General features: G+C 42.2%; 1 protein-coding gene and 1 long non-coding RNA gene across 10 annotated transcripts in view; one reads left to right on the top strand and one right to left on the bottom strand.

Moving 5' to 3' along the window:
* The window catches only part of SETX (senataxin), a 97,183-nt gene extending 81,513 nt beyond the window's left edge, over positions 1 to 15,670 (bottom strand). For 7 of the 9 annotated variants that reach the window (XR_009600089.1, XM_060413760.1, XM_042248024.2 and 4 more), the window contains exons 1-4: positions 14,320 to 14,440; positions 13,382 to 13,498; positions 10,451 to 10,562; positions 6,031 to 6,214 (exon numbers count right to left, since the gene is read on the bottom strand). Coding sequence is in view for 7 of the 9 variants with exons in the window: in XM_060413760.1 (XP_060269743.1) it covers positions 6,031 to 6,214; positions 10,451 to 10,506 (240 nt within the window). In the remaining 2 variants the exon portion in view is untranslated. Of the gene's footprint in view, positions 1 to 6,030; positions 6,215 to 10,450; positions 10,563 to 13,381; positions 13,499 to 14,319; positions 14,441 to 15,199; positions 15,311 to 15,437 lie in introns of those variants that run through there. The other 2 variants (XM_042248025.2, XM_060413759.1) reach the window with 2 other exon arrangements.
* On the top strand, positions 15,416 to 18,026 carry LOC132659547 (uncharacterized). The gene is made up of 2 exons (XR_009600091.1): positions 15,416 to 15,516; positions 17,239 to 18,026. It is a non-coding gene; the product is annotated as an uncharacterized LOC132659547 (long non-coding RNA).
* The last annotated feature ends 786 nt before the right edge of the window (positions 18,027 to 18,812 follow it).

Here is an 18,812-nt window from a genome sequence, read left to right as displayed (position 1 = left end):
TTTGCCTTCAGCTTCTCTTTTCACAGATATTTGTTAAGGCCTTCTCAGACTACCATTTTGCCTTTTTGCATTTCTTTTTCTTGGAGATGGTCTTAATCACTGCCTCCTGTACAATGTTACGAACTTCCATCCATAGTTCTTCAGGCATTCTATCACATTTAATCCCTTGAATCTATTTATCACTTCCAGTGTATAATCACAAGGGATTTGATTTAGGTCAGACATGAATGGTCCAGTGGTTTTCCCTACTTTCTTCATTTAAATCTAAAATTTGCAATAATTTTCCAAAATCTATGGGGTTCAGTAAAAGCAGTGCTAAGAGGTAGGCTCAAAGCAATACAAGCCTACCTCAAGAAACAAGAGGAACGTCAAATAAACAACCTAACTTACACCTAAAGCAACTAGAAAAAGTGAAAAGGATCCTGAAGTTAGTAGAAGGAAAGAAATCATGAAATCAGAGCAGAAATAAAGTGAAAAAGAAACGAAGGAGACTATAGCAAAAATCAATAAAAGTAAAAGCTGGTTTTTTGAGACGATAAATAAAACAGACAAACCTTTAGCCAGACTCATCAAGGAAAAAAAAGAATCAATTCCATAAAATTAGAAATGAAAATGGTGAAGTCACAACAGACAACACAGAAATACAAAAGATCTAAGAGACTGCTATAAGCAATTATATACCAGTAAAATGAACAACTTGGAAGAAATGGACAATTAGAAAATTATAACCTTCCAAAACTGAAGCAGGAAGAAACAGAAAAGCTTAACAGACCAATCACAGGCACAGAAATCAAAACTGCAATAAAAAATCTTCCAACATACCAAAGTGCAGAACCTGGCTTCACAGGTAAATCCCCCCCCCCACCCCACAGGTAAATTTTAGCAAAAATTTAGAGAAGTGCTAACACCCATCCCATTCAAACTCTTCCAGAAAATTGCAGAGATGAGGGTAAACTCTCAAACTCATTCTATCAGTTCAGTTCAGTCGCTCAGTTGTGTCCGACTCTTTGAGATCCAATGAATTGCAGCACGCCAGGCCTCCCTGTCCAAAACCAACTCCCGAAGTTCACTCAAACTCAGGTCCATCAAGTTGGTGATGCCATCCAGCCATCTCATCCTCTGTCGTCCCCTTCTCCTCCTCCCTCCCAGCATCAGAGTCTTTTCCAATGAGTCAACTCTTTGCATGAGGTGGCCAAAGTATTGGAGTTTCAGCTTTAGTATCAGTCCTTCCAATGAACACCCAGGACTGATCTCCTTTAGGATGGACTGGTTGGATCTCCTCGCAGTCGAAGGGACTCTCAAGAGTATTCTCCAACACCACACTTCAAAAGCATCAATTCTTCAGTGCTCAGCTTTCTTCACTGTCCAACTCTCACATCCATATAGGACCAGTGGAAAAACCATAGCCTTGACTAGATGGGCCTTTGTTGGTAAAGTAATGTCTCTGCTTTTGAATGTACTATCTAGGTTGGTCATAACTTTTCTTCCAAGAGTAAGCATCTTTTAATTTCATGGCTGCAATCACCATCTGCAGTGATTTTGGAGCCCCCAAAAAAGAAAAAGTCTGACACTGTTTCCACTGTTTCCCCATCTATTTCCCATGAAGTGATGGGACCAGATGCCATGATCTTTGTTTTCTGAATGCTGAGCTTTGAGCCAACTTTTTCACTCTCGTGTTTCACTTTCATCAAGAGACTTTTTAGTTCTTCACTTTCTGCCATAAGGGTGGAGTCATCTGCATATCTGAGGTTCTTGATATTTCTCCCAGCAATCTTGATTGCAGCTTGCGCTTCTTCCAGCCCAGCGTTTCTCGTGATGTACTCTGCATATAAGTTAAATAAGCAGGGTGACAAGATACAGCCTTGACGTACTCCTTTTCCTATTTGGAACCAGTCTGTTTGTTGTTCCATGTCCAGTTCTAACTGTTGCTTCCTGACCTGCATACAGGTTTCTCAAGAGGCAGATCAAGTGATCTGGTATTCCCATCTCTTGAAGAATTTTCCAGTGTATTGCGATCCACATAGCCAAAGGCTTTGGCATAGTCAATAAAGCAGAAATAGATGTTTTTCTGAACTCTCTTCCTTTCTCCATGATCCTGCGGATGTTGGCAATTTAATCTCTAGTTCCTCTGCCTTTTCTAAAACCAGCTTGAACATCTGGAAGTTCATGGTTCACGTACTGCTGAAGCCTGGCTTGGAGAATTTTGAGCATTACTTTACTAGCATGTGAGATGAGTGCCATTGTGTGGTAGTTTGAGCATTCTTTGGCATTGCCTTTCTTTGGGATTGGAATGGAAACTGATCTTTTCCAGTCCTGTGGCCACTGCTGAGTTTTCCAAACTTGCTGGCATATTGAGTGCAGCACTTTCACAGCATCATCTTTCAGGATTTGAAATAGCTCAACGGGAATGCCATCATCTCCATTAGCTTTGTTCGTAGTGATGTTTTCTAAGGCCCACTTGACTTCACATTCCAGGATGTCTGGCTCTAGGTGAGTGATCACATCATCGTGATTTTCCGGGTCTTGAAGATCTTTTTTGTACAGTTCTTCTGTGTATTCTTGCCACCTCTTCTTAACATCTTCTGCTTCTGTTAGGTCTATACCATTTCTGTCCTTTACTGAGCCCATCTTTGCAGGAAATGTTCCCTCGGTATCTCAAATTTTCTTGAAGAGATCTCTGGTCTTTCCCATTCTGTTGTTTTCCTCTATTTCTTTGCATTCATCACTGAAGAAGGCTTTCTTATCTCTCCTTGCTTTTGGAACTCTGCATTCAGATGCTTGTATCTTTCCTTTTCTCCTCTTTTTTTCACTTCTTTTCACAGCTACTTGTAAGGCCTCCCCAGACAGCCATTTTGCCTTTTTGCATTTATTTTCCATGGGGATGGTCTTGATCCCTGTCTCCTGTACAATGTCACAAACCTCCATCCATAGTTCATCAGGCACTCTATCTATCAGATCTAGGCCCTTAAATCTATTCCTCACTTCCACTGGTTTTCCCTACTTTCTTCAGTTTAAGTCTGAATTTGGCATCACCCAAATAACAAAATCAGACAAAGGTGCCACAAAAAAAGAATACTACAGCCCAGTATCACTGATGAACATAGATGCAAATGTCCTCAACAAAATTCTAGCAAACAGAATCCAACAACATATTAAAAAGATCATACATCACGACCAAGGGGGCTTTATCCCAGGGATGCAAGGACTGTTCAATACTCACAAATCCATCAATGTGATATACCATATATTAACAAACTGAAAGACAAAAACCATATGATTATCTCAACAGATACAGAGAAAGCCTTTTACAAAATTCAACATCCATTAATAATAAAAACTCCAGAAAGCAGGCATAGCAGGAACATACCTCAACGTAAAAGCCATATATGACAAACCCATAGCAAACAGTATCCTCAATGGTGAAAAACTGAAAGCATTTCCTCTAAAATCAGGAAAAAGACAAGAAAGCCCACTCTTACCACTACTATTCAACGTAGTTTTCGAAGTCCTAGCCACACTAATCAGAGAAGAAAAAGAAATAAAGGGAATCCAGATTGGAAAAGAAGTAAAACTCTCAGTTTGCAGATGACATGATCCTCTACATAGAAAACCCTAAAGACACAACCAGAAAATTACTAGAGCTAATCAATGAATATAGTAAAGATGCAGGATATAAAATTAATACACAAGAATCCCGTGCATTCCTATACACCAACAATCAGAAAACACAAAGAGAAATTAAGGAAACAATCCCATTCACCACTGCAACAATAAGAATAAAATACTTAGGAATAAATTTACCTAAAGAAATAAGACTTTTATATAGAAAACTATAAAACACTGATGGAAAAAATCAAAGATGACACAAATAGATGGAGAAATATACCATGTTCATGGTGTGGAAGAATCAATATAATGAAAATGAGTATACTACCCAAAACAATCTATAGAGTCAATGTAATCCCTATCAAGATACCAACAGTATTTTCTCACAGAACTAGAACAAATAATTTCAAAATTTGTATGGAAATACAAAAAGACCTTGAATAGCCAAAGCAATCTAGAAAAAGAAAAATGGACCTGGAGGAATCAACCTGCCTGACTTCAGACTATGCTACAAAGCTAGTCATCAAGACAGTATGGTACTGACACAAATACAGATCAATGGAACAAAATAGAAAGCCCAGACAGAGATAAACCCACACACCTATGGACACCTTATCTTTGACAAAGGAGGCAAAAATATACAATGGAGAAAAGAGAATCTCTTTAACAAGTGGTGCTGGGAAAACTGGTCAACCATCTGTAAAAGATTGAAACTAGTACATTTTCTAACACCATACACAAAAATAAACTCAAAATGGAATAAAGATATAAATGTAAGACCAAAAACTAAGTAACTCTTAGAGGAAAGCATAGGTAGAACACTGTCTGACATAAATCACAGCAAGATCCTCTATTACTCCACCTCCCAGAGTAATGGAAATAAAAACAAAAATAAACAAATGGGACCTAATTAAACCTAAAAGCTTTGCACAACAAAGGAAACTATTAGCAAGGTGAAAAGGCAGCCTTCAGAATAGGAGAAAATAACAGCAAAGAAAACAAAAAATTAATCTCTAAAATATATAAGCAGCTCAATACCAGAAAACTAAACGACCCAATCAAACGTGGGCCAAAAAACTAAACAGACATTTCCCCAAAGAAGATAGATAGATGGCTAACAAACACATGAAAAGATGCTCAACATCACTCATTATCAGAAAAATTCAAATCAAAACCACAATGAGGTACCATCTCATGCCAGTCAGAATGGCTGCCATCAAAAAGTCTACAAACAATAAATGTTGGAGAGTGTATGGAAAAAAGGGAACCCTCTTACATTGTTGGTGGGAATGCAAATTGGCATAGTCACTATGGAGAACCATGTGGCAATTCCTTAAAAAAATAGAAATAAAACTGCCATACGATCCAGCAATCCTGCTGCTGGGGACACTGAGGAAACCAGAACTGAAAGAGACACATGTATCCCAATGTTCACTGCAACACTGCAGTGACAACCGCTAGGACATGGGACCTAGATGTCCATCGCAGACAAATGGATAAGGAAGTTTTGGTACATATACACAATGGAATATTATTCAGCTATAAAAAAGAACACGTCTGAGTCAGTTCTAATGAGGTAGATATAACTGGAGCCTATCATACAGAGAAGTCAGAAAGAGAAATACCAATACAATACAGTATATCAACGCATATATATGGAATTTAGAAAAGACAGTAACAATGACACTATATGCAAGACAGCAAGAGATACAGATGTAAAGAACAAACTTTTGGACTACGTGGAAGAAGGCGAGGGTGGGATGATTTGAGAGAATAGCATCGAAGCATGTATATTACCATGTGTAAAACAGATCACCAGTGTTAACGGGCACTCAAAGCCAGTGCTCTGGGACAACCCAGGAGGATGGCGTGGCAAGGAAGATAGGAAGGGGGTTCAGGATGGGGGGGACACATGTACACCCGTGGCTGACTCATGTCAATGTATGGCAAAAGCCACAATAGCGTAAAGTAATTAGCCTCCAATTAAAAGAAATAATTTAAACTGTTTTTAAAAAATGAAAAGAGGAAAAAAAAATAACTATTGGCCATTCAAACACCTGCCTGTAACACCGTCAAACACAATGACATAAAAACATGGAAGCAAAAAAAAACCCCATACATCATTTCATAAAACTGCTTTACATAAAATGACTATAAAAGGAGAATTATAAAATTCTGCCTTAGGTGTCAATTCAATTTCATTAGACAATAAGCAATTACTCAGCACCCACTCTCTACAGGTAATGAGTTAGGTACTAGCAGTATTTTAACCTTCACAGTTTAAATCATACTGTCAAGCTCCTTGAATGCTTCCAATACAGTTCAAATGTATCCCCTTCCTAGTTATCAAGCTCGGAAAAACTGCCCATCTCATATAAATTACCTCATGTAAGAACGGCAAACCACCCATCTCATATAAATTACCTCATGTAAGAATGGCAATTCGTCCCTTGCTTTGTGGTACTCAGCCACACACTCCAAGCAGTAGCAGAGGTCTTCATCAGCTGTCTGAAATTCACTGGAGCGGGTCTTGGATGCATAGCGTTGCAGGAAGTCAGTGGTGGAAGTACCCCCTGGGGTACACCAACAACATGTACTCATTCTGCACCTGTACTCAGAAAAGAAGACATTGAAAGATTAAAGGAAAACATCACATAACACTTCAGGACTATTCTGGTGGAGAATGGGTACATTTCCTACTAATGATCCTGTTCTTCAACTTAAATGTGCCTCCATCACATCCAGAACATTCTGCTGGCCAGCTTACCAATCCCTGGCTAAACTCAATCTGAGACTACTTGTAAAAACTTATCTGTGACATATGAAAAATAATGCAATGAAAGCAGTTAGTAACAATCATAAGGTGACATACAGCTGTGCTATAAAGAAGGCTCCAAACTACTCAGTACCAATGGAAAATATACAGAAACAGAATCATCAATGTTCTCAAAGTACAGACTTTGGAGGGCTTCCCTGGTGGTTCAATGGTGTAGAATCCACCTGCCAATGAAGAAGACAGGTTCGATCCTTGGTCCAAGATTCCACATGCCTTGGAGCAATTAAGCCCGTGTACCACAACTATTGAGCCTGTGCTCTAGAACCTGGGAGCCACAACTACTGTGCCTGAGTGCCTTACAACCCATACTCTGCAACAAGAGAACACATCACAATGAGAAGCTTGAGCACTGCAATGAAGAATAGCCCCTACGCACCACAACTAGAGAAAAGCCCATGCAGCAACTGAGACCCAGCACAGTCAAAAATAAATAGACTTGGAGTATTCTAAATCACGTACTGGAGTTAACTGATAAGCTCAGGAAACCTTTCACATTCTCTGAGGCCATCTTCCAGAAATCCCTGGAAGCCTAAAAAAATCCATAAATATTAGTCCACACCAATAACAAAACTTCATACAGAGAATTTTTTCTATTGGTTAGAAAGAACATATATGAATTTGCACGTGTGTGTATAAATTGCTGCCCATAACTCACTGCTCATCAATTTAGTATAAACCATAATGGCTACAAATACAACAGCTACAAGCCTACTACTACTGAATTTCATACTTTCATACTACTGAGTCTTTCAGAGTTTCCAATTTTGAATTGTATAATACCATCAGAGCTTCCCCCATCCAAACTCAAGTAAAAAGAGTTAAGATAAAATTAATTTCCCAAATCCTAGCAGTCTCAAAGAGAACAAAGTAGCAAGATGGTACCTGGAAACAAGAGGAAATCCCAAGAACCAAATATGTCAAAGGCCTGAAGGAAAACAAAGACAAGTTTATCAGAACTACAGATGGCATGAAGCAGAGGATTAGCAAACAGGGTGGAAGCCAAATCCAAAGAGATCTCCAATTCTAATGAGGTGTAATAAAAGCAGGCTAAGATGTCACTAAATGCATATAAAAGCAAAGAGAAAGTTCACTGTCAGTAAGCAATATACTATGGCTAAACAGAAAGCACATGTTTTGCACTGAAACAAAAGCCCGGGGCAGGGAAAATATAAGTGAGTCTGGGGCATCTTGTAGCAACAGAAATAAAGTGCTCAAAACACAGATGGATGGGGGCATGTCAAAGGGACATATTAGCCACCAACTTGAAAGAGATCCCTGTGGCCAAAGCTGAAAGAATTTTGATTAACAAAATAGCACACTATTGGATTATAAGCCACAGTACAAATATACATGAACCCATACTGATACAAATGAATAAACAAATGTGGAGAAAGAGACAAATTTTTCTTATAAAAGAACTGCAAATAATATAGATACTCCCTATTCCAGGAGTGGAGCTTAATCTTGAGTCAAGGCTGGACTTGGTGAAACACTTTCAATGGAAAGTGAAAATCACACATACAGCAGAGACGCCTGGCAAACAAAACCTTAACCAAGCCATCAAGGTTAATATCACTGGTGCTAAGCCATGTTGGTAACCCCAGACACAGTATGATGAGGCAGGAACTTCAACTCTGCAATATGCTGCCCCCAAACCACAGCCCCAGTCTATTCCCAAGAAAAACATCAGACAAGGCATTATCCAAATAGCTATGAGCTGTCTTTGACGACAAAAAAGAAAACCACACCCAAGGAAAATCAAACCAAGTGTTTTATACTATGAAAATGTTTTATGTTTTATTGGGAACTAGGCCAGGAAATTACCCAACAAACTTGATCTTGAAACCTTGATCTTAACTATCTAATGAATGTAAAGTATCAGCCTAACGGGAAAGTTACAAACCCATTTGTAAACCCAATGAAATTCATTTCCTCACTGGATCAACTTAAACCATTCATTCTCATCGAGAGGGACAACATTCTTAAGAGATGAAAACTAGTGGGACACAAAAAAAGTCCCACTCTTTTTATGTATAAACCACAGATATACATAAAGAGGTATGTAATATATTGGTGCTATTAAAATCTATGGGAAATTCATAGGAAAGAAATGCCTAAAAAGCTTCCTTTCAGAGAGGGAGAAGCGACAACAAAAGGTTAAGAAATATGATTCAAGTCATTGCTTATTTGGGGACAGAAACTTCAATGTGTGAAATTTTTAAATGCGTATCACCCTAAAATTCAGAATGAATAAATGGGAGGTCGATCACATCTTGACAAATCTTATAACTTCTGTATAATCAAAAACATGCATGCCTTGTGAACTGAATTTTTAAATTAAATATTAGCTGCATTTTTTTTCATGCTTCTGAAAAGAATTCAGGGAAGCTTTCAACATTAAAGTACATACAGAAAAGAACATTTTAAAAGGAGATTTAGAGAGAGAAACCAAAACTGATTTAGAAAAAATTTCACTAAGTCCTAATTTAGGAGCTTCTTGAAAAGCAGAGCAAAGATAACACGAATTACACAGTCCTCATCTGAAAAACAAACAATATGTGAGTTAGACTAGAGAGGCTTGCCCTTTCTTGACGCTGCTGCTGCTGCTGCTGCTAAGGCACTTCAGTCGTGTCCGACTCTGTGCGATCCTATAGATGGAAGCCAAACAGGCTCCCCCATCCCTGGGACTCTCCAGACAAGAGTACTGGATGGGTTGCCATTTCCTTCTCCAATGCATGAAAGTAAAAAGTGAAAGTGAAGTCGCTCAGCCATGTCCAATTCTTCGCCACCCCATGGACTGCAGCTTACCAGGCTCTGCCGCCCATGGGATTTTCCAGGCAAGAGTACTGGAGTGGGGTGTCATTGCCTTCTTGACACTACTTCTAATTCAATAACATTTTTTTAAGGGTGCTGCAAGCAAGGGAATACTGAGTAAAATAATGGACACTATGTCACCATGTCTCTGCAGAATATAAATTTCAAAGAACTTCTTATACCTTAAAAAACTGTACTATAATACCAGAAAGTCTGCACAAGCTGGATTTTCCTGTTGATGAAATCTAATTTATTAAGTTTCACTTTCTACAGGGTGTGGAAACAGAAAACAAAACTTAGGGGAGATTTCTCAAACATCAATTGCTTCAAGCTTGATTTGCACAGGAAACGGACTGCAGTCAACTGAAACTTTGAAGAAATGAACATCCTGAAATACAAATAAAATGCTGTGTACTTTAACTATTAACAGCTGTTCAGACGTTAAGTCTTATCCAACTCTTTGCAACCCTCCAGACTACAGCATACCAGTCTTCCCTGTCCCTCACTATCTCCCAGAGTTTGCTCAGACTCATGTCCACAAGTCAGTGATGCTATCTAAGCATCTCATCCTCTGCCACCCCCTTCTCCTTTTGCCTTCAATCTTTCCCAGCATCAGTCTTTTCCAATGAGTTGGCTCTTCGCATCAGGTGGCCAAAATACCAGAGCTTCAGCTTCAGCATCAGTCCTTCCAATAAATATTGAGGGTTAGTTAGCAAAAGAAACCTTCTATTAAGAAAATTATGGAGGGACCTTTCCAGAAGTCCAGTGATTAAGACTCCACACTTCCAAGGCAGGGGGCACATGTAAGATCCCACATGTGCTGCCAAAGGAAAAAACAATTAGGGAGTTTGATTTTTATTCAGCTCATTCAAAAGCTAGCCTACTTCCACATTCCAGAAAGCAACACTATAAATTTTCTAAGCAGATGGAAGTTACTGCCATACAACAGGTTAAGAATGGAATTCAGAAACAGAACAGTGCTATAGAGCCCATCAACAACAGAAGCATCCATTTCCATAGCTCCTCTCAAAAGGTCATAAACGGGTGTTGCTATGTCCTTAAAACAAAATCATTGGCCTGATAGTTAAGCCCAAAAAATGTGAACAGGGTATAGTTAAGTATATTGTGATTTTTCTTTAAAGGGAAAACTGTTGGTAGATGGCCATGAACCTTGCAAGTTTATGCACAACTCACTTCTTCTGGAAGGCAGTTTTGTTAATTTCATCAGCGTTTTTACTGCTGGGAACCATTACTGACAAATGCGGGTGTCCAGGGAATCCTCAAGCTGCAGAAATCAGAGCTGCTCCTGTGCATTAGAGAGAGAGCTGATTTGACGATCACAAAGGATGCTTCAACAGAGATGTAACTGTTACTTTCCACTGACTTAGCCAGGGCTGCTATTTCTAAATAACAGCTGGCCAGACACTTCATAAAACAATCACTTCTTCTACCTGTCCTAGCTAAAACTTCTTGGAATTTTTTATTTATTGGCTGCACCACACAGCATGTGGGAACCTAGCTCCCCCACCAGGTATCAAATCAGTGGCCCCTGCATTAGAAGGCAGAGTCCTAACCACTGGACCACCAGAGAAGTCCCACTTCTTGGAAATTTTAATTATGCAAAACTTCTTTGCAATTGTTTTCATTTATTTTTATTTTCCCCCCCTCAGCTGGGTCAAGTGGCTTGTGGGATCTTAGTTCCCCAAAACTGAACTAAGGGACTGAACCCAGGCTGCAGCAGTGAAAGCACTGAGTCCACTAAGAACGTTTCCACAGCAGGAAACTAACCCTTGAAAAAATAACTTGGTTCCTTTGCACTCTGGGTTCTGTCTTACATTTCACTGAATGTTTTCACAAAAGTCCCTAATAATCTCTGTAATATCAAATCCAGGTGGTTCTTTACTGGACTCCAGAATGTGAAAATGCCAACATTTAATCCACAGCCAAGATACAATTCTCCTTTCACTTCCTCTACCCAATCTCCAGAACCATCTGGTTCCTTTAATGTCCAAAGATTTGTCCTCAGGGTTCCATCCTCCTCTTCATTCAGTATCCTCTTTCTAGGTGACTTAATTCAACCCATTAACTACTACTTACACTGAAGCTTCCCAAAGACTAAAAATGTATGTAAACTCAGTGCAATGCTTACCTATGTTTCAGCTACTCAATAATGATAGCCTAGCCTAAAATTCCAGAAAGATATACAACTGTCCCTCAGTACCTGCAAGCAATTGGTTCTAGAAGCTAAACCCCCACCATGGATCTGCAGATACTCAATGCCCCACATAAAACAGTGTAGCACAAAGAACACAGCTGGCTCTCTCTATTCACATATGTGAAACCTGAAGATATGGAAGGCCAACTCTACCCAATATCCAACTGTATAGAAAAGCTCTACTCACTTGACTGGTGCGTCAGAGTAAACAGGACCAGAAGAGAACAAAGTCCTTCCCTTAAATCTGTGATCTGTCCTGTATTCTCTATATCCATGGTATTACCATGCAGTTTTCAAACCAGTGATCTGTTAATTGTATTCTCTCTTCCCTTTGACCCATCTCTACAAGTTTCACAGTGTCTACCACCTTAATTACATCTGCACTTAACCGTCAGTGAGACTGTCACTACCTTAATACATTTTCACTATTTGCCTAGATTCCATAAGAAAACATAAATGATCTGCCTCTTGTTTGATCCTAAAGATCAGTCCTGGGTGTTTATTGAAAGGACTGATGTTGAAGCTGAAACTCCCAATACTTTGGCGACCTGATGTGAAAAGCTGACTCATTTGAAAAAACCCTGATGCTGGGAAAGATTGAGGGCAGGAGAAGGGGATGACAGAGGATGAGATGGTTGGATGGCATCACCGACTCAACAGACATGGGTTTGGGTGGACTCCAGGGAGGCCTGGCGTGCTACAGTTCATGGGGTCACAAAGAGTCGGACACGACTGAGCAACTGAACTGAACTGAGCCGAGCTTCTTTGATCCACCATCAATTCTTTCCCAAAACGCTGCCAAAGGCCAAACCAAAAACTGGACTTTGAAAGCACAAATGACTCCTCTACATCTGGGCAATAACTTTTGAGCTCACCACACAGTCCCTGCAAGAGCTGGCTTCAGGATCATCTCTTGCCATTTCCCCGTCATTTGCTCTTCCTAAAATGCCTCCTTGTATTTGGCATTACCTTCATTTATGGGAGCTCTTCTGCCTTTAACACCTACCCTTCAGACCTCTACCTGGATCTTAAACCTGAACACACATGACTCACCAAAGGAACTTGGCAGACCTCTACCTGGATCTTAAACCTGAATACGCATGACTCACCAAAGGAACTTGGGAGAAAAAAGCAGATGGTGCGATACCACTGATAAAATTCAGGTTCAATCTAAAACAATTCCAGCAGTAAGTCCAATAAAAAGACAGATTTGAGATCTACTTATGTGCAATTCCCCTGGAGAAGGAAATGGCAACCCACTCCAGTATTCTTGCCTGGAGAAAACCATGGACGGAGAAGCCTAGTAGGTTACAGTCCACGGGGTGGCAAAGAGTCGGACACGAGTGAGCGACTTCACTTCACTTCACTTATGTGCAATTCATCTCTGAGCATCATCATGCCTGGGAGCTAGTAGTCTATCTCAGCCCCTCCCTGTCCAGTTTCTTTGACTTTCTTCTCAGGACTCTATACAGTTTCTATCACTACATTCACCTTGTCAGGCTGAGGTACTTACTATCAGATGTTTCCCACATCCATGCTCCATCCTCAAAAATTTTGAGTTTTTCAGTGGGCAAGGATCTGTTTTGTATATACTTTACTTCAGTGCTGGGCACATATTAAGTGACTGAAAAAAAAATGCCTTAAATGTTAATTTAACAATTACCTGGAGTAGTTCCTGGTGGTCCACTGGTTAAGAAATCACCTGCCAATGCAGGAGCCATAGGTTCCATCCCTGGTCCAGGAAAATCGCACATGCCCTGGGACAACTACTGAACTCTGCCCTAGAAACCATGCTCCACAAGAGAAGCCACCTCAGTGAGAAGCCCACACACCACAACTAGAGAATGCCCACAGCAACTAAGACCCAGCGCAGTCAAAAATACATAAATCTTAAAAAAAAAAAAAATTACCTGAGGTGATGGCCTACAGAGAAGTGATCCTCTCAGTTGAGATGCCTGGATTTATTTGGGAATGGGTGAGGATCTGCATTCATATACACCCAGACTCTGGCTCCGCAAAGAACATTTCTGAAAAGGCAAAACAAAACTGAGGAAGTGGTTTATATACTCTCATTTGAGTTTCACGTCAATACTTACAGAGCGGAATGTAACCATTTGATGAAAAAGCTCGGGCTCAGAGATTATAAACAACTTGCCTGTGGGTCTACTGCCATTCTGACTCCACAGGGGAGATTAGTTTCACAGGAGACCTCGTCCCCACATAGGGGACAGCGAGCCACTTTTGTCAAAAAAAACCCCAATTAGCAAATGTGAGTTCAGCCCTAGGACCGTCAGCAACTAATTCATCTCTGTCGCTTTAAATGGCAAACCGATCCTTCGAACCTCGAACCTCGTGACGGTTCCTTCAGGCTCTTGGTACTGTCGCTCCTAGGAGGTGGGGAAGGAGGCAAAGCCCCTTGTGGCTGTCAGCGATACATCGCCTTCAGGTGGGGCAGGAGGGCTCAGGTGGCCACTCGGGAGTGGCACTCTCTCCAAAGCCACGGACCCCATCAGGAGAAAGGAGGGGGCGTCGAGAGGGCAGAGACTTTCCACAGTGAGAGATCCCCCCCCCATCAGTCCCACCGAAACTACGCAGTGCCGCTCACACGGGACCGCAGTGTAAACGACGTGAAAGGAGAGGACGGGGGTCCCAATGCCCGAGGCCCCGGGGCGCGAGAGACACAGGAGGGCGGTCCAGCGGCCGCGGCGGGGATTCGGCCGCGGCGGGGATGCTCCCGCTTCGCGCGCCTCAACTCTCCCGAAGGACGCGGCCAAGCTCGCGCCGCCCCTCCCCCACCCGCCCCTGCCTCACGCGCCGCGACGGTTACTCCACGCGGCCCGGCACTCACCCGCCGCGAGCGCACTCGGGCCCGCCGGGCTTGCAGCCTCGAGCCCGCCGTTCTCCTCACCGCCTGCTCGGCCTCGCGCCGGGGGTTAACCCGCCTCCATGCCTCGGCTCCACAGTCGGCCGAGGGCGGAAGCGCGGCCGCGCAACCCCAAGTTCCCCCGTCAGCCAACTAGCGGACGCCGCGAGCTCAGGCCCCGCCCCCTGCGCGGCGTCGGCCGTCCGCAGGCCCGCCCCAGCCGCCGCTCTCTTGTTTTGATGCCCCCACCGAGGGGCGGGGCGTGGGGAAGTGCGCCGGGGCTCAGCCAGGAGCCCGGGAGCCCGGCGTGGCGCCACTTCCGGGCTAGGGCCTGGCCAATCAGGAGTGTCTTGCGGAGCGGGAGGAGCGGGAGGAGCGGGAGGGGCGGGAGGGGCGGGAGGGGCGGGAGGGGCGGGAGGGGCGGGAGGGGCAGGGAGGAGGGGGCAGGAGGCGGAAGGAGGCGGGCAGGGGCAGGAGGGCAGGAAGGCAGGAGGGAGGGGGAGGGAGGGGGGAGGGGAGGGGAGGGGAGGGGAGGGGAGGGGGAGGGGAGGAGGGGGGAGGGGGGAGGAGGGGGGGAGGGGGAGGGAGGGGCAGGAGGGGCAGGGAGGGGGGAGGGCGGGGGCAGGAGGGGCAGGAGGGGCAGGAGGGGCAGGAGGGGCAGGAGGGGCAGGAGGGGCAGGAGGGGCAGGAGGGGCAGGAGGGGCAGGAGGGGCAGGAGGGGCAGGGAGGCATGGGCGGGAGGGGCAGAGGCCCCCAAGGCCCCAGAGGCAAGCTCGCGGCCTAACGTTGACCCGGGCCTGGCCCAGGATTTGTGCCGGCAGCAGCCGCGCCTGACGGGCCCACCTTGGGGCCCCTGTACGCCTACCCTCCTGCCTTTTCCGTTAGGTTCTGTTTCTTCTCTCTTCGACGCCTCACGAGTTTCAGCAGAGCCTGTTATGAGTTGCGAAGCAATTTTTTTTCTTTTTAGATTTAAGACCTAAAACAGAATAGTGCGTAAACAACACGTAATTCGTGGGAAACAGATATATACTTAGTAAAAAAAAAAAAAAGACTGCAAAGAGAAGAAATACAGAGGAAAACAGTACAACCCCTGGAAAGCCTACCCTTTTCTTTCTTGACGCTACTACTGACGACGACAACGACGAGGCGCCACCACTAGCTGAGACGGTGACAGGAAAAAAAGTAATAATTATTAGTTATGATCAAGGCTCTAAAGGAAAGCAGAGGCCGAGGCGGGCCCAGTTCGGAGAAGCAAAGCAGAGAGGCCGAGGCGGGCACAGCTGGAGAAGAGGGCCAGCGACGACCTTACCCCGGAGAACTCGACCCGCAGAATGAGAAGGGGCAGTGGGTGAAGCGGGGGAAGGGTGCTGGTGAACATTCCAGAAGGGGGCGTGGCTTATCGGAAAGCCCTGTGCCCGTTATGGAAATTTTAACCGTCCAGGCCCAAGGCGGTGACCGTTAATTCTCATTTCTCGGTTTTCCTCTGTCTCTTGGACGGTGTTGGCCAAAGTAAAATCCAGGGGTTAAATAGGAAAGTCACAAATTATATATTGTGCTATAAGTTGTGTGTGTATATCCTTTAAAAAATAGTACTTCTGAAAAATAGGGATCCAGCTGGCTATTGAAAAAAAAATTTTTTTTGAAAGAGAAACAAGATAGTAAAAATCACTTATTTCTATGTGCCTGAGATAATCATTTTCATTTATATCCTTGCACGATGCATGAGATACGTTATTAAACTAGCCATGAAAGGATGGTTGTATAAAATGCTAAAACTCACCATGGTGTAAGAAACGGAATATTACAATGAACACTGAGCAGAAAGGCTTCTCCATTACACGTTATAGCTTGGGCTAGGGACACATGAAACTTTTAACTTCTTGGAGAATCAGAAAACAAGTGAAATTTTAGGTTGAGGAAAATCTATTAATAGTTACCATCTGTCGTTATACCAACACAGTCCTAAAATACGATTTTGGGTATTTTTAAGGAGAAAAGTGCCCATGAAAGGCAAAAAGTGCCTACTGCCCACTAAAGTCATAAAGTCATCCTGCCTCTGAGCCCACTGTAGGCATTTCCTTATCATTTTACCACGGTTGTCTTTAATCTGTAACTATATTAAGTTTTGAATGTTTTTAAACTTTATGAAATTAGACTGAAGGTGGTCTCCCACAACTTTGCTTTTTACACTCAGAGACCCATTGATCCAAGCTATGTTCAGGAGTTAGAGCCCAAAGTCTAGACAACTTGAAGGGTGTGTCTTTAATGTTTATGTAAAATGAATGCCACAAACTGCAAATGTTTTAAATGGACAAAACCCACAGATACTAAAAATTTTGAGACAAACATGTAAGCTGCAAACAATTCACTAAAAGTTGTGTATTTGGACCTCATACCCTTTAACCTCAACAATGAGGTTGAAGATTATTACACAGGGAACACAAAGATAATTCAGTCTTTTTTCTAATAAGGTTGATAAAATGTTATTGAGTTTATAAAAGTTTCAAGTTAATATTTCACTTGATAATGTGCAAATTTTTAGGATTATCAAGTTTAAAAAATTTTCTATCAAGCTTTTTTTCATATACAATGTATAAAATTTAGAGCACATAAAAGTTTCTGGTGTAATGATTGACATTAAATACTTGGAACAGATAACACATTACTACTACTAGGTTGTTACAGATTTTCTCATTTTTAGACATATATTGTGAGTTTTATATGTCAGTATTTTATGTCAAAATTTCGGTACTTTTTCCAGTTTGATCATTTGACTCATTACTCATCGTTTGGATTAACAGCAATCCAGTAACAACATGTTACTCATTATTTCTGTTTAAAATTGATCTGTTCTTAATGAATTACTAAACTGTCATAATAATTTCTATTGATTTCATCATTCAGTTCAGTCGCTCAGTCATGTCCGACTCTCTGCGACCCCATGAATCGCAGCACGCCAGGCCTCCCTGTCCATCGCCAACTCCCGGAGTTCACTCAGACTCGCGTCCATCAAGTCAGTGATGCCATCCAGCCATCTCATCCTCTGTCGTCCCCTTCCTCTCCTGCCCCCAATCCCTCCCAGCATCAGAGACTTTTCCAATGAGTCAACTCTTCGCATGAGGTGGCCAAAGTACTGGAGTTTCAGCTTCAGCATCATTCCTTCCAAAGAAATCCCAGGGTTGATCTCCTTCAGCATCATTAACCTTCAATTTTGCCTCATATTCCATGATTTTTTGTCAACTTTATATACAATTATACACAATAAATTCAGATTGTAGGTGTATGGTTGAGGAATTTTAGCAACTCTGTAATATCCTGTAACCATCTCTAATCAAAATATAAAACAGTTTCTTCCTGCCAGAAAATTGCTCTTGGGATACTTGGCAGTAAATCTTCCCATTCACCCAATGATTGATCTAATTTCTATTAACATATCTGTCACCATATATTCATTTTAGACTATTCTAGAACTCTGTTGATGGAATAATGTACTCTTTTAACCATCTGCTTTTGTTCAAAATGAAGTGTGTGCTGTTCCCAAATGTTTTGCATGTTCAGGAATTCATTTTTATTGCAAAGAAGGATGTCATTCAATGAATACACCACAATTTGGTTGTTTTCAGTCATCTAATGATGGATATTGGATAGTTTCATGTTTTCCACTATTATTAATAAAGCTGTTATGAACATTACTGTAGAAGTCTTCAAACTGACATATGTTTTCATTTCTGTGGTTGTTTTTTAATTACTAAGTTGTATCCAGCTGCTTTGTGACCCCATGGACTGTAACCCACCAGCCTCCTCTGTCCTTGGGGTTTCCCAGGCAAGAATGCTGGAGTGTGTTGCCATTTCCTTTTCCAGGGGATCTCCCTGACCCAGGGGTCAAATCCATGTTTCATGCCTTGGCAGGTGGATACTTTACCACTGAGCCATCTGGGAAGCCCATTTAACTTGGATAAATATGCAGGGGAGAAATTGCTGGATTACAGAGTAGGTGTGTCTTTAATTTTGAGAAATTACAATCCATTTTCCAAGGTGATTTTACCATATTAAATTACTATAAGCAAAGTATAAGATTTCCATTTGCTCCACAATCTTGTCAATACTATTCCTATTATGAATCTTTAAAATTTCAGTCATACCAGTGGATTAAAGGTGTGCCTCATTTGTATTTCCCTAAAAACTAATGATGCAGAATGTCTTTTCACCTAAAGATTGGGAATTAGTGTCTCTTCTTTTGAACTGACTGCATGAGCCCTTTGACCATAAGGTTAAAAGGGACTTTATTTTTTCAGCAGTTTTAGGTTCAGAGCAAAATTCAGAGGAAGGTACAGAGATTTCTGAAATATTCACTTGCTGCCCTACCCGCCATGGAGCTTCGCAGATGGCTAGCGGTAAAGAATCCACATGCCAGTGCAGAGGATGCGAAGACACAGGTTCAATTCCTGGGTCAGGAAGATTCCTTGGAGGTGGAAACG

This window comes from Ovis aries, chromosome 3 (assembly GCF_016772045.2).
Source record: "Ovis aries strain OAR_USU_Benz2616 breed Rambouillet chromosome 3, ARS-UI_Ramb_v3.0, whole genome shotgun sequence".
Taxonomy (NCBI): domain Eukaryota; kingdom Metazoa; phylum Chordata; class Mammalia; order Artiodactyla; family Bovidae; genus Ovis; species Ovis aries.
The sequence above is the reverse complement of the archived record's forward strand: the minus strand, read 5'-3'. Positions and strand labels throughout refer to the sequence as shown.